Raw genomic sequence first — 15664 nt, forward strand, 5'->3', positions numbered from 1 at the left:
GCCCTTCCCGTATGCATCCCTCCTTGTCTTTGCTGACATTTATGAGATTAGTATAGCGTGTCATTCACAAATCATGTGTGCCTAGCTTTAATTTTAATAGCTCCACATTCATAGCATTGATGACTGTCATTTGTGGCAGTATCTCGGAGGACTGTTTCTGTATTGCATAGCAATAGGTCTCGTGCTTTTGTTGACTGTGTAAACAAAGCTTTTGGTTTTGCTGTCAGCTATCTATAGACTAATGTAAGAACCTTGTGTTCTTTCCTTCCAGTCTGTGTCTCAGTATCTGCGTTTTTTCATATATATGTTGTCTTTGTAAAGTGAAGTGGAAAAAATGGTAGTGCTTAACTTGATTCTTCTGTCCCAATAGAAAGAGGAGGTCCATCCAAATATGTTCTCTTTCTGGAAAGGGCATTGCATTTTTACTTCCCCCTACTCTGTCCTGATACAAATTCTGAGAAATATGCAATCACCCTCCCCACCCCACCCCCAATACGTTCCTTTAAGGGAAAGCCCACAAGAAGGGATGAAGTAGGGCTGTTTTTTAATTGGGAGCCTGTACAGCTGAGCAAAATCCATCTTCTCAGTTTTTTTTCTGTGAGTGAGGAAGATAAAGCCAGTATTGTACAAAATTTGTTGCTCCAATGAATGACGCAAAAATTTCTAGATAGAGGAAACAGTCACTCAGATTTTCTTTCTCCTTCTCTCCCCTTCATGTTGAGGGGGCTGAGATAGCAAAGGATGCTTTCAGAGACCACTCTGTGTTCCACCCTTCTATCAGATGCCCCAAGTTTTTCTTCACTGAGGACAGAATAGGCACTGAGAGCTCTGCTTTTCTTCAGTAGAGGGCAGATGGTACTCAGATCCTCAAGGTAGAAGGGAGCTTGAATTAGGGAGGAGGTACACTAGTCTCTTTCAAAAATGATTTAGGGCTGTACCTGATGTAGAACATTTTATAAAGGGGAAGTGTTCAGTTTCACAAAAGATGCTTTCTCTACTCTGCACTTTTATGCCACAGTTTAGGTATGTTTTGAAAGAGACGTCTTAGAGGAAAAGGCTAATATTTAAGTTTCCAGGAAAGCTGAACTATAAGCTGCTCTCTTTGAGGAACTGGGAGCAATGAAGAGGTGTGGGAGGTGAGAGTTGGTATGATATGTGTGATAGAGTATATGTTCCCAGAAATCTCTCTCCTTACATTCCTTAGAGCAAAAAGTACTATATAACACCTCATACGTATCAAGAAGAGTTTTTTCAGAATTGTCCCTGAGGTTTGTTTTGTAAAATTGTACATATTTCTTGGTGAAAGGGAAATTTAAAATTCTAGATCTAGAAAGCTGTTCTTAGACATTCAGGTAGTGTTTTTGATTTAAATCTTAATTATCTTGGCTTTAATGGAAGGCTGCCATTAATTTTGTTCTACAAATTAGGTATCAGAAGGTTTGTAGAAATAAACCATACTGGTTTCCTTTATATTCCCATGATGAACTAGCACATGCTGATCTACAGTTACTATTTTGTCCACTAATATGAAATCCGTATGCCTGCTTCCTTGTTGGTAGATTTTTAGAAGTTCAGTGAGCACTGCAAATCGCCTGAAGAGTGGAAAATTCCTCTGTCACACAGATGCCCTTATCAGCAGCAACCAGATGGAGCTCTGAGCAGGCATATTATCAATGTTAAATTGCCTTTTCTGAGTAGAGAGGATTAAAACATTCCTTCAGAAATGGGTGGCATAAGCTGCAAACTTAGGGAAAGTAATATTCTGAAATGTTACTATTTTAAAAACATATGAAAGTATCTTAACAAACACTGCATATCAAAAATGTATTATTCTTTCAAGCTGACAGAGCTGAAATTCTTAAAAAATAATTTGTTTTGAATAAAATAGTCATCTGTAGTTTCTTCTTAAATATGTGTGTGTGTGTTCTTAGCTTAGATATATTATGTGCCTAAAATTCTAGAATAGATTTTAACATGTATTCAGACACATTATATTGAACCTAAAATAGTTTGATTTTTTGTTAAAGGACAAAATATGTTTAGACTGAGCTTTGCAGTTTGGATTAAATTAGCAAAATAACGTTTCAGAGTAATAGAATCATATTCCTTTATTTCAATTAAAGGAATGTATGTTGGCTTATTAAAACAAACTCTCAGAGAACATAACGTGAATTGTTTGCTCCAAGTCTTGAGGGTAAAAGATAATGCAGTACTGAACCACCCAGTTCCAAAATTAAACAAAGCTATTGAATTTGGCCTAAACAATTGGTGCCTAAGTATCAGATTACAATAATACTAAGAAAGAAAGCATCAATGTGACATGCAGAGATTTAGTGACACAACTCCTCTTTCATACTAATAAGCTGCAGTGAATACCAGTGTTTCATTCAGAATTAACCTCCAAGGCTTTTATTAACTAACTTATCTATAAAGGTCAGTGCTTCCATTATAATTTAGACTGTTTTCGTACTTAGTTACTTGATGGCATATCCATTGTACTGTCTGTTTGTTTAAAACAAGACAAAAGCCCTGCCAATAGAGAACACTTTTTAGACGTATCTGATTGATTGAAATTTAGCCAATCTGTATATTGTCTTTTCAGATTTGCACATAAATTCCGTTATCAAGGAGTTGTGTGTGCATACAGAAAAAAGCCTCAGAATTAACATTTTTTTTATTCTTCAATCACAACTGTAGCAGCTCTCAATATAGTACTTGCTAATCAAAGCACTTAAAATCACATATGGCAATATCTTGATAAAGTTTGTTTTATTCTGAGTCATATTTTGGCGGTATCTCACACTAAAGCTTCATGGCATTCTTTTATTTAGTGTACGCTGGGAGTTTGATGACTCTTTTGCTCTTTTGTGTCCGTAGAAGCTTGAATAATGCTGTTCCATTCAACACTCTTATTTTTTCTTGCAGAACAAACTTGGAACTTGAGCTGGTCCATCGAGGAGGCAATTTATGTTCAGGAGGTGCAAGCACAGCTGGGAAAAGATCATGTTTAAGTAAGTTTTATGTTATGAAGTGCAACATAAATTATCAGAATATTGAATAAAGATGTCTAGTTCTTTCTAACATTTTCTAAATTATGTCAACATTTTTCTTTTAAGAACCTTTTTTCTGCCATAATGAGTCTTTGATTTTTGTTGCAATTTGAGAAATCTGAAATCTAATTTGCACAAATTATTCATTAGAGCTGTTCATGTGTTGTGAGTATAATCCATTTAGAAATCAATTGTCATAATAGCCATGTAATATTTTTTAATAATTTTACATTTTTATGAGTAAAACTAGAAGTATTTTAAGGGTAAAGCAGGAAAGCTTTGTTTCACCCTGGCTGTTGCTAGTAATAGTAAAGAAATTTGTTTTTCCGAGTGCTGATGTAGCTCATGACTAGGTGTCATACTTAGAAATCTGCAGCTACCATGTCTCATGTCTTTAATTTTCCTAGTTCTTTCTCTGACAGGACAGTTTTGCAAATTTTCTTTGGTGGAAACTCTCAAATCTTCATTGTCCTGAAACCTTTAATGTTTGGCAAATAAAGCACTTCTGGTGGACAGAAATGCTTTTTTCCTTAACATAAAATCTTTTTATCTTTTACTGGAATATAAACTGTTAGGAATGGACATTTTCTTTTGTCAGGAAAAATTGGAAAGCCTGCCAGAATACTACAACTACTAATGCTTGTTTAAATCAAGCTTATGCAGCAGTAGCAGCAGATCCAGTAGTAAAAATGTCAGAAAGCTTGGGCCCATCTCTGCCTTTTGGTACATGATTTGTGGACGATGGTTTCCTCATCATTTGAGGTGATGAGCCACCAAAGAAATCCCATCACGTGCTATGCTGTCCACATCCTCTCTAGAATAAGAGCCTTCTGTCACTGCCAGGAAATGTAGTTCAATTGATTTCATTCATGTGTTGTGATTTCTGAAAAGTAGTTTTAAATCTTATTGCACATTGTCTCCCCCCACCATCATTAGCTCCCTTTCCCAGCAGAGCAAAATACCTGAAAAATGCATGTGTTAGAAGAACATCACTAGATCGCTGTTTGCAAATTTGAAGCATTTAATAAAATCAAGACTCTACAGATAATTTCTACTTGGATTACAATATTTTTTTAATTGCATGCTTACATTGTAAGATGGACACTTTCTCTCTGAATTTTAGCAACTTACTGGATGCATTGCCTATTTCACAGGCATGCTATTTGGAAGACCGTGATGAGCCGCTTAGGGCGGAGATTTCAGCTTAAAATATTGAAATATTTAAAGTGAAAAAATTTATAATCACTTTACACATAATGAGAGTATACCTGTTTTCACATGGCTTTAGTAGCCATACAAGATCTTTGTAAGTCTTGACATTTCAAGGTTTAGAAGAATGTGTGTGGGGAAGTGGCCTGTAATCTGTGAGGTCATATTTTTATCTTACTGATATTTTATCAAAGTTGGGAGATTTCAGCTTCTCCATATGATTTTTTTTTTTTTAAGATAAAAGTGGCATGAAATACATTCATTACATCTTAAAACACTGTGAAATGTTTGATGTCGTATCAGTATTAAATTTGTGTTGCATGTACCTATTTAAAAGCTTTCTATATATGTGTAAATAAAAGATAATGGCTTTTCTCATGGTGCTTTATCACCAACTAATGTCAGTTAAGTGCTGATTATGACTTCGCAGAGAATGATTGAACCAACAGAGTGCTGGGCAGCTTCCTTGGTGTACATCTGTATAGCTCCATTGTTTCTATTTGAACTATATCAGTTGACAGCAAGGGAGGAACTGCCTCAAAGTTGTTTTTGTTTGTTTAGGGTTTTTTTAAGAAAAAAAGGAAGAAAAAAAATTCCACCAAGCTGAGGCCTGGTAGCTGACACTAAGTGGTTTATATAATACATTATTTAATTTTTTTCTTATACTTACCACACCACCCCTTTAACATCATCTTGCATAAAGAAGGGCTCTTACATACTTAGGACCTGATTTTAAAAGGAAGCATACCTTTTGCTGACAGCCAGTGAAAAGATCGGTTAGGATTTTTAATACATATTCCTCAAGTCTTGAAATGCATGGAGAATACTGTAATCATTGGAGAAATTTATTTTTGGAGAATTACAAAATTGGAAATGATACATGGAGAATGTATCTCCACTGGAGGATGGTCTTATGCTGGATTGTTACTTTAACAAGACAAGACAAACTTAAGTCCTGTTTACATTCATATATCCTACTTAGCTATTTTTCCAGCTTTTTTACTATTTTGCCATTAACTCTGTATGTCTCAGAAAATGAACCAATATTGTCTGTTCATCAAAATGGATTACTGGAACAAACTAAACTTGCAGAAAGTTGAAGATACTTCTCACATTTGAGAAGTCTGGCAATCATTGTCTTAACGAGAAGCTTTAAGTAAGATTACATCAACTATTGCTTTTAAAAATACGTGTTAGTTTACTATTGCTTTTAAAAATACGTCTTAATTTACAAAATTTAAAATGTTTATGAAATACATCACTTCTTGGTAGCAGCAAAATTCACTGTTAAACTGTGCTTTAGTTGTCTATGTAAAAAGTAAAATAGCCCAGTAAGGAAAACTTTGTTTTAAATCCTTGTCTTCGGAGTTGTGTATATATTTAGAGAGAAGAAATTTTTTTCCCCATGATGTGATTTGGCTGTTTTCATGTATTTGCACACAAGGGCTTAATCTGAAATTGGCAGAGTACTTCCCATCATTGAAAAATGTGTTGATGATCTTTTTTTCTTCTTGATGTGATAACATTTCTTAATTTTTATTTTTTTGTTTGTTTCTGCTTGTAATACATTGCATTTTGTTTGTTTAAAAAAGGAACAGAAAAATATTATAGTAAACTGCTGTGTAATTTTGCTTATTGAGTGTGTTGTATGTGGAAATAGTGCTTTTTCCTTTAGCAGTTGCATTACTTTAAGGATCCTAGTGCATATTTCTGATGAAAGGATAGGGACAGCATTTAAACACAATGCACCTGCTTTTTTCCAGGCTTTTGGGTAGAATGGTAAATTTTCTTATATAGATCTAAATCGTTCATGTTGGTGTTTTCAGTATCTATCTTGCACTTCAGAAAAATTGAAGGAGGCCTTTAAAGCTTTCAGGTGAAAGGTGCTATGTATATGAATGTGTTGTTGCTTTAAACAGCATGGAGACATAAATGTCATCTGTTCATTGTTAAAATGTTCACATGCTGTTTATGTTCTGTATTGGTACTTACTTTTGTAAAATTGTTATGTAGCAAATTAGTCATATTTAATCTTGCATTAAAAAAGACTCATTTTTAATGCAAGGTAATGGGGTTCTCCTAGAACAGACCTGTACAGTACTTCCATTTAGTAGTATTATATTTAGTATTGGACATTAGGCTAAATATGACTAGTGGGAGCAGAATTACTTATCCATATGTAGCAGTGTTTGTTTTCACTAAACCGTTACATAATTATATGAGTTTCCTTCATTGCCCCTTCCATATTGGTGCATTTAGAGATAACAAAATTGCAGTTCTTTAGATACATGTTCTATAATAGATTTTATTATCTTTCCATACCAATTTCTTTTTCCAAGAGGTAATCCTGTTTTTAAAGTTTCACTTAAAATGTACTTTCAACTTCTTCATTGTCTTATGCAGTGAGGAAAGAACGATTTTAAAAATACATATCCTATCTAGAACTTGAATACTGTTTTGTTAGTCTTGCTTGTACAGTATTGAAACTGCTTTTGTTTTTTAAACGTCATTCATATCAGGTCCAGCAGAAGTAATCTAAAATATAACCTGTTTTCTGTTTTTCTTATGTGTGAGATAATGAGGTGTCTCTCATGTGATTAAGCATACCACCCTGTATTAGTCTTATAACAACTGTAAAGTTGGGTGATTAGATATTGCAGAAAACAGAATATGTTGTCCCAGGTGAGCCGTTACAGCAGCAAGCGTCAGGGAGGATGGTGGGAGCAAATAGGTCAAGAGCTGTTTTAGTAGATTGCACGATGAGGGAAGCTGTTCTTGGGAAGTAAAATTAAGAATGATTAATGTAGCTGTTAGTGATAGAGTCTGCACGAGAAGAATGATGAAGAAAATTTGGCTGTAAAATTGCCATTTTAAGGTTTAAAGTTTTGTATGTGTGTTTGCATGAGTGTGTGTTACTAAACAGTATGCAACCAAAAAATACAAATAGTCCTATTTACTTATTACTTAAAAATCAGGTCCTATTTTAAGGACCATGTTACAGTTTTAGAGTCTATAGCCTTGCAAATTCTCTGGAGTTTAGGGAATAATTATGATATATAACAACTGTACCGGTCTTATTTTTCTGTTTTATAAACTTTAAGAGATCTGATATTTTGCTTTTTGTTTTCATTGTTTTGTGTTTATAGAACAGCTTCAGAACACAATAATAAGGCTGAATAATTAGGACTTCTCTGTATGACTTTTGTATCTCTCTTTAACTCTCTGTGTGTTTTTCTCTGTCATTGTTACTCTGGTAATCTTGCAATAGTGGGTGAACAATTCCACAAAATTTAAAAGTTATCTATAAATGAGTTTATAATCTAGTCCTGTCTTCCTTGTAACTTTTAAATAGTTTGTTCCTTCTTTCTGGCTGCTTTCTTTTCTTTTTTCCCTTTGCAATAAGGATAGGACTAGGGTTTTTCGGGAAGGATTAAATATTCTATGACCTTGTCCTCTGGCTTCAGTTTTGCTCTACAGGAGCTCCTTATCCTTATGCTTCCCACAGATTGCAGAGTCTGGCATTTCAGCATCAACTGCATTGATTGGAAAGGACATTAATTTACAAGTGAACATCAAAAAAGTACTTAAGGCTTGTGTAAGCTCGCCTTAAATAAAACGTCCAGCACCTTCATAACTTCTGTGATGGTTCTAACCATCGAGAAACCATATTGTTCCACTGGAGTTTTTTGTTTGGGTTTTTTTTTCCCTCCTCTTGTTCATTTGAAGCCTGGGTTTAGCATTTGTAGATGGCTCAGCAGTGTCATCTGTCGATTGTGATGTTAGTATCAATTCAATCAGTCCTTTTAATGTCTTTGTGAGCACAGAAAGTCATCTTGACATGAAGCATTTTCTAAGCTCTTCATGCTCCTTCTGTATCAAATTTTTCAACCACATTGATAGTTAATAGCTGTCTGCATTTTATCAGTATGGCTGGTGATACTTGGAACCACTCAGTATGGTTCATTCCTGTAGGAAGAAAAACCTAATTCTTTTATGAATTGCTCAGTTGCAACTGTTTCCTTCCTGTAATCTATTAATGTGAATATGGTTGCAAAGATTCCTACCCAGCTCTCTGCAGCCACTGAAAATAAAAAGAATAAAAGTAGTTTTCAGGAATGCTTTTTGCCTTGGTACAGTGGTTTTCTATGGTTGGGTTGGTTTGGGGTTTTTGGTTTGGTTTTGTGGTTTTTTATTTTGTTTTGTTTTTTAGTTAGGAGCTGGCAATATGCAGATCTTTGGCGCCCATCCATTCATGCTAACTTTGAAAAAGCAGTTTTTCTTACCAACAGATGATCCTAACTATTTCCTAAAAAGCTTAGTATGCCGTTCATACCTAGTGTGGGAGAGGCAAAGATGGATACTGTTAGAATTGTATTGCTAAAGTTGATTTCATACACTGGCAAGTTTGGTGTCGAGGATAATTAACTGCTTCATCAGCAATTAAGGCTTAAGATCTTGTAAAGACTATTCATGTCTTAATGCCTTAATAGGCTTTCCTGACCTTCACGTTTTTTTCTTCATTGATTCCAATCTACTGGATCAGTGATGAATGGGAGGATGCTGTCAGCAGGTCTTTGCAGCTGCTGTTGCTAAGTGGACTATATAAATCTCTATAAGGAGAAAAAAATTCCTCAATCTCCTTACTAACAGTCAAGTCCCATCTGGTTGTGTCAAGTGTTTTTTGTTATCATCTACATTCTTCTTGACAGTCCCAGCAAACTTTGGGAGGAGAAGGGCGTAATGTCTCTAGTCTGGTAAGATCTTCACACAGCAGTTGAGACAAGGATGTTTTCAATTCCACTTGCAGTGAACTGCTGTGTCACTGTGTTTTGTGATCTTTTGACATGGTAAACACGAGTACTCATTTGTAAAATGAAAAAGGAGAAGACTGGATCAAAATAGCAAAGTAGAGATTTTCATGACAGCAGTATGTGTTATTTACGTCCTTCTAAAACATGAGAGAGACTGGGAATAAACACATCATCTAGACTTCTGCAAGCAAAACAAAGTCAGCTAATACCTTAATTTTCTTTGTCATCATTAGTACAGCACATTGCTATACACTGCAGAAGTGGAATTAATAACAGAAAAAATCCTCTGATTTCAACTTTGGTAATTTGAGAGTTTACTTTAGAGTCGAGACCGGAAAAAAGAAAGAAGAAAAAAAGGCTGCAAAACTTATGTAGAAATTTGGGATCACTTTGGCAAAGACCAAACCAAGATTACTGGTGAGACCAAAACTTACACCTGCGTGTAACTTCCTGAATCACTCATTTTTGTCAGTTCAGCACAGCATTTTTAAGACAGTTCTGTCATTCACCTATCAAATCCCTATCTGGTCATCTCTCTGAATTTAGTCTTCTTTTGTGCTGTGCATACCACACTAGACATGAAGAGAGCTGTGAAATCACCTTTATAGACTCCTGCTTTATGCTCTTTGTCAACGCAGAATATTTTTAAGAGCTTTGTCAACATCTGTAAAATCAGTGTGCTTTAATACTAAAAATAGTAAAGAATGCAACTGCAGGTGCTAGTGCAGGCAGTGTGGATATCTAGACAAAATACCCATTATCTTTGTTTTTTATGAGAGGAGCAGCATTAGAATACTTCCTCTAATAGTCCCAGTGCAAAGACACAGGGTCTTATCCTTTGAGCTGCTCTTTTGAAAGTACCGATTCCAACTGAGTTTATTGCTCCTCTCTCCCAACAGGATAACCCTGAGAATTAGAGCTGGTATAGGAAGAGTTGAAAAGAATGTACCAAGAGCAGCAGTGTATGGAACAATAGATTTATTTTCATAATTTTTAGAAATGGAATTAGGAAGGCTAATATGAATCAAAGTTAAAGCTAATGTTTAACTGCTAATCTAGATGATTCTATTACGTGTTTTATATAAGCTTTACATGTATTCTGTGAAAACAAAGACCATCTAAATAAGTTGGGAGAATTGAGACAGCGCTGCTTCAATGTAGATAGTATTTGAGTCATATGAACATGTTCTAAAGCTAGTAATAATCTTGCCCACTTAAATGTCTAAATCTTGGAGTCCTGCCAAGCCCCTGATGACTTGCAGCAATAAGTTACACTGTGCATTCAAATTTTGTGATTTTTAGATTTATTCAATTTAACTGGATGCAGGCTGTCTCAGATATTATGAAATTATTAGGAGAGGAGGACCATATTCAAATTCAAATTCTTTCCACTGTTTACTTCTCATGATTTGTTATCAATAAACCTGTAATTCTCATTTTGTTGTGACTTCATAATTACCATTCTTTAATTTTGTTGCTCATGTGCTTTCTAAAATTAATATTCTTCTACGAAATTTTGTTAAGAATGTTAATTTGGAGACTGAGCTACACCAAGATCCTGTCTTTCCCACTTACGAAGGTGGGCTCTCCTGGAGAGAATTGGCCATAAGATACACTGTGAGCGGTGGAGGGGTTTGGGAAGCCTGGTGGGTTATGGCCTTCTTTTCCATTCTTCACAAGACTAGGCAAGGTTGTTGTTTGTGGGCCATTGTCATGTTAATGTTTTGCTGCTACTTGTTTGTTTTTTTTTTTTTTTTAAAGTATATTTTAAACTCTTAAGTAGGGTATAAGAAAATGGGAGGATATTCTGTATTTTTATGTTTACATTTCGGAATGATGCATTCACATGAATGCACAGGAAAAAAACCTCTGGTGTTTATTTGGCCCAAGGCAGATTTCTGCCAGTCCCTCAAGCATAAGAATGTGGTGAAACACCAAGCACTTTGTGCACAAAGAAGTTGCCAGTTCTAGATTTCAGTGCTCTGGAGTTCTCCTTGGCATTCTCCAGTACTCCATAATCATAGTAAACTTGACATAAAGCAACAGGAGTCACTGTGGTGTAGAACAGAAAGATGTTTGTGAAGAAATAAACCTTTGTATCTTCCTCTGGCTAGTCCTTAGTTTTTGCTAATTGTTAGAAATCTTCTCAGAAATGTGAGTACGGAAGCGATAGACAAACCAGAACTCAGTTTTACTGACTTGGAAGGTGGCAGCTGTCAGGCCGTTTTTGTTGCAGTGTTCCCATTAGGGGGCAATGTTATTCCTTGATTACCCTGGGTCTAGAAACGAGCATGGCTGTGCTGCATTAACTTAGAGTATCTTAATATTTTTAAGTCAATTCATAAAAAGTGTTTCATAAAAGGTCATTGTAACAATAGCTTATTACCTACTTCCTAGCTTTACATTTACGTGCTAAACACGTTTTCTTGCAAAGGAGTGATAGCTGCCTTAATCACAAACAAAAAATATTGTCTTACAAGACTGCTAAACTGAATTTTTTTTGTTCGGATTCAGTTGATGTTAGAATGTATCTTGATTCCATAAATGTTACACACTTGGAGATTACAAATAAATTCTCCAGTGCTAGAATTTGATGCTTGCCTGCTTAATTTTGTATTGGTAAAAGCTGAGGAAAATAGCTATTAAAGGAGCAAAGGGTTAATTAATTATGCTAAGCATTGTTGGGGTTTTTTTAGCATAGTTTCCCATTTCTGTTTGAGGCAAGGAGCAGTTCAGAAAAAAATGACGTTCCTTTTAGTAGCAGAGAGGCAAGAGGGAAGGAACGGGAAACTTTATGGGTTTCATTCCAAATAAAATTATACTGGGCTTTTTTTTTTATTATTTTGATGAAATATCAGTATATTTTCAGGGTTTTGAAGTTTGTCAGCAAAGCAATGTTTTGCTAGAATCTCTTGCCAGGAGAAAAGATGACTTATTTTGTCCTCATTGACTGTTTTTATTCAGAAAGCAGGTGACAGCAATCAATTCCAATGCCATCTACATCTCCAATTATTTTACAAACCCCAGGAGCTAATTACAGCCCTCAGGCTCTGGCAGTCAGCTGACTTCATCATGCGACTCTTTGGCCGTTGCGTACCTCTGAGTAATTGTCTATTTATGGAAAATAAATTAATAGCTGCTATTTCTACTTAAAAAAGAGGACCTGTGAGTGAGTGTGTAGGTTGAGCAAGTGGGTTGTCGAGAGAAAGGAGAGACATTAAGAGAGTAGGAGGTAAAGGGATCAATTGAAAGAATAAAGGGGGGGGGGGCAAGAAGATAGCAAGATACTAAGGGAAAAAGTTAAAATGAAAGGGAGGAAGGAAGCAGGATCCCAGAAAATGGAACAGGAGAAACATGGCAGCAAATAGCAAGATATAATCTGACAGGAGGAAAAAAGTGAGCAAAATCATGGGAAATAGTATTTTAAAATATGACTCTAATATAAACCTATGAAGATAAAAAAGATATATTTTTCCCAAACTGTAACTGTATTATAAACACAGAAAAAGAAGTGAAGTCTGAGATTCTTATTGTACGTACCTCTCTGAAAATGCTGTCAATGTAGATGGTGCCTGCCTTCTTGGCTCACTTAAGGGGAGAAAGGATTAGATGTAATCTTTATTTGTGTTGATCATACGATTCATAGAGAAATGAAAACTGCATTTTAGTATATAATACTGCAGTACTGTGCATGAATGATAAACTAAGCATCCTTTGTTCAAAAGGTTCTTGAAGTGTTTTGCAAATGATATTTTTGAAACAGTGGGTGTACAGAAGGTTTTGAATTGATGAATATCAGCAAACTTTGCCTGCAGGTTGTATAGGCAAATCTATGCCGTTACAAAGACCGTTGCTACTTTAGTGTCATTGTGGTGTAGTCCAAAGTTTGGGGTTTTTTCTCTTCCAAAAGTTACCTACAAAATAACCTTATGAAGGCAGAAGGAATAATAGCCTTTTAAGGATGAAGAGCTGAAGTCATCATGCTATAGGCCAGAACTTCTAGCAACTTTAGGTTAATTACAAATATGTTGTGCACAGAACTTAACTGAGAGAGAGAGGAATAAAAGCTGTGTGTTAAAAGTATATCAGTCTCTGTTTAGAAGAGATGTTCAGGAAATCACAGCTTCTGGCATAAACTGGAGAGGGAAGTGATGGGAGCATGGAACCTTAGCAACATAACAGCATATGAAACAGGATTTTTAAAAAGACCTATAATTAGGTTTGTAGAGCTGGTGTATTATGAGCACTGAACCAACTGAGATCTGGTCGAAGCTTTCTAAACAGCCTTTCTCCATTTCAGAATTTCAGGAGAGAAAAAAAATAATTTTTTGTATGCATGCATATGTTCACTGTCTTCCATTGAAATCTTACTTCTCTTAAAAACCTTTATTAAAAAATAAATTTGAAAAGATGCTTCTTAGGGTACCAGCTTATTTGGAATGAGATGACAGACTTTTCAGAATCTTGTAAAATAAATGCTGGCAATTTAATGTAAAATACTTCATATAATTGTACATAATAATCAGCAATCTATCTTCTTCACCTTTCAGATCAGCTGTTCCATGTGTTGGCCATGCACATGCGCCTCTACAGTATAGACTCTGCATACAATCCCTGGAGAAAACTGACCCAGCCGACGCAGGATAAAAATTCAGAGCAAGTATTTTAATTTACCAAATATCAGTTTTACCTTGTGAAAGAAACATCCTTACAGGGGGACTTTGGGTAACTTTCTGTCTTAATTTAAATTCTCTGTGAGGTAGGCTGATGAACTTAACATCTAAAAATTGTATATGTATATTTGTAAAACTAAATTTCCAAATTTCTTTTACATAAAATCTGACACACTCCAGTTTTGAGCTGAAGCTGAAATATACCGCTTGCAAGCTTAAGCACATGTGAATTTAATAGTATTGGGTAGGTGGGTAGGTGCACTGCTGTTCTTGGTATGGATGCTAGACAAAATTCACATCGAGATTAAGTTCATGAATAGTTTATTGAAAGTTAGGCAATGACTAATAGCTGTTACAGAAATAACATAAGTAGACCTCATATATGTGAGAAATAATTCTATTGGAAGCTAAAAATTTTCATCATGCTTGTTGTTTTAAACAAGTTATTTACCTGAGTTTGCTTTTAAAACGTTAACCTTACATATACAGCTGTACAAGGATTAACAGTATAATAAATGGAGCCATGTATCTGTGTTCCACAAGGACTCATCTCCCTGCTTAAGACTGTTCACTTTTCAGATTCTACCTTGATGGTGAGAAGAAAGGTTTCTTGCCTAAAACCAGATGATTATTTTTCCTCGTAAGAGGAAGACAGTATTTTTTTTTTTTTTTTCTCTTGGCACCTTGAGCATCTTCTTCATAACTAAGGTCTCCACTTCATAGCTTGCAATAATGTTGAAAAGACTGCCTTTTTAGTGTCTATCCAGCTGTGTATTTGTCAGTGTGTTTCTAGGAGCCTGAGGTGGAAAGCATCATGGGATTTCAAAAATTCATCTAGGATCGTGATGCCACAATCCTAATCTGCAAATCAGGAAAAATTATTAAAATGTTTGTGCTTGCTTCTAGTTTGAGATTTTACTGTTTGTCCTCTTGGAGCCAGGTCTTTTTTTGCAATCAACATTAGGTTATTGCAGTAATTAGGCTAGATTAACAGATTGGTTTTATAAACCATTAGCAGAACAAAGCATCAAGAATTTTATAACCTGAAACCTATGTTATTTAGCATGCATTCAAACTGTTTTGAGAGTATGTTTTCGTGTGATTCTGCCCCGACCTAGATTGAGCAGTGGAAAGAGATTAATAAATTGGTGTATGGTTGACTGAGTTATACCAGGCAAAATTAAGATCACGTTGATAGGCTGTTGACAATCAAAATGGCTGCAGGACTGATCATGCACTTCTCATTTTGGTATTTGAAGAGCTTGCTGGCTTTGGAAGTAGCTATTAACAGAGGGGCTGCTTTTTCTGCACGTGCAACTTTTTTCGCCCTTACAGACTTGATGGAATTCACCATGCATTGGTCATATCAAGGTTAGATTGCTGCAAGTTAGATTTCATTAGGCAATATTTTGAATCACTTCAAAATGAATGGTACTGTAGACCATAATGGCTTGCTCTGCAGGAGGTGTTGCATGTTGGGAATGCATTTGAGCAGTTCTCTTGTTTTCTGCAATGGTTTTCAAGATTTCTTGGTAGACTTGCTGATGATGATTTGGCACTTAAGTCCTAAATTGTTTAGGAAGCTATAACTGAGAGATCATCCATTTTGCCGTGAAATAGTTTACTGTTGAGATGCATGGATGAAATCAAGCTGGAATTTTTTTGCTCACTCCTTGGAATGTTTTTCCCGCCTTAGTCTGCAGACCCCAGAAAGCTGCAGAGGAGGCAATTTGGGGACATGTTTTTAATGTATAAATTAGAGCACAGGATGGATTATGTGTAATTATATTTTAGAAATTTGAAGTAATAGTTTCACTTGAAGATGGCATTCCTATGATTGGTGCGTATGGTCTAATTGCATACTTCTTAGAGTCACACAGCCTTTTGAGAAATCCAGAATAATGAAATTTTTCAGGTACAG

General features: G+C 35.5%; 1 protein-coding gene across 5 annotated transcripts in view; it reads left to right on the plus strand.

Moving 5' to 3' along the window:
- The window catches only part of UBR3 (ubiquitin protein ligase E3 component n-recognin 3 (putative)), a 116070-nt gene that overhangs the window by 75149 nt on the left and 25257 nt on the right, over nt 1–15664 (plus strand). For all 5 annotated transcript variants that reach the window (XM_009325426.1, XM_009325427.1, XM_009325428.1 and 2 more), the window contains 2 exons: nt 2926–3011; nt 13621–13726. In XM_009325426.1, the coding sequence (XP_009323701.1) occupies nt 2926–3011; nt 13621–13726 (192 nt within the window). The remainder of the gene's footprint in view (nt 1–2925; nt 3012–13620; nt 13727–15664) is intronic.

This window comes from Pygoscelis adeliae, unplaced genomic scaffold (assembly GCF_000699105.1).
Source record: "Pygoscelis adeliae isolate BGI_AS28 unplaced genomic scaffold, ASM69910v1 Scaffold106, whole genome shotgun sequence".
Classification (NCBI taxonomy): domain Eukaryota; kingdom Metazoa; phylum Chordata; class Aves; order Sphenisciformes; family Spheniscidae; genus Pygoscelis; species Pygoscelis adeliae.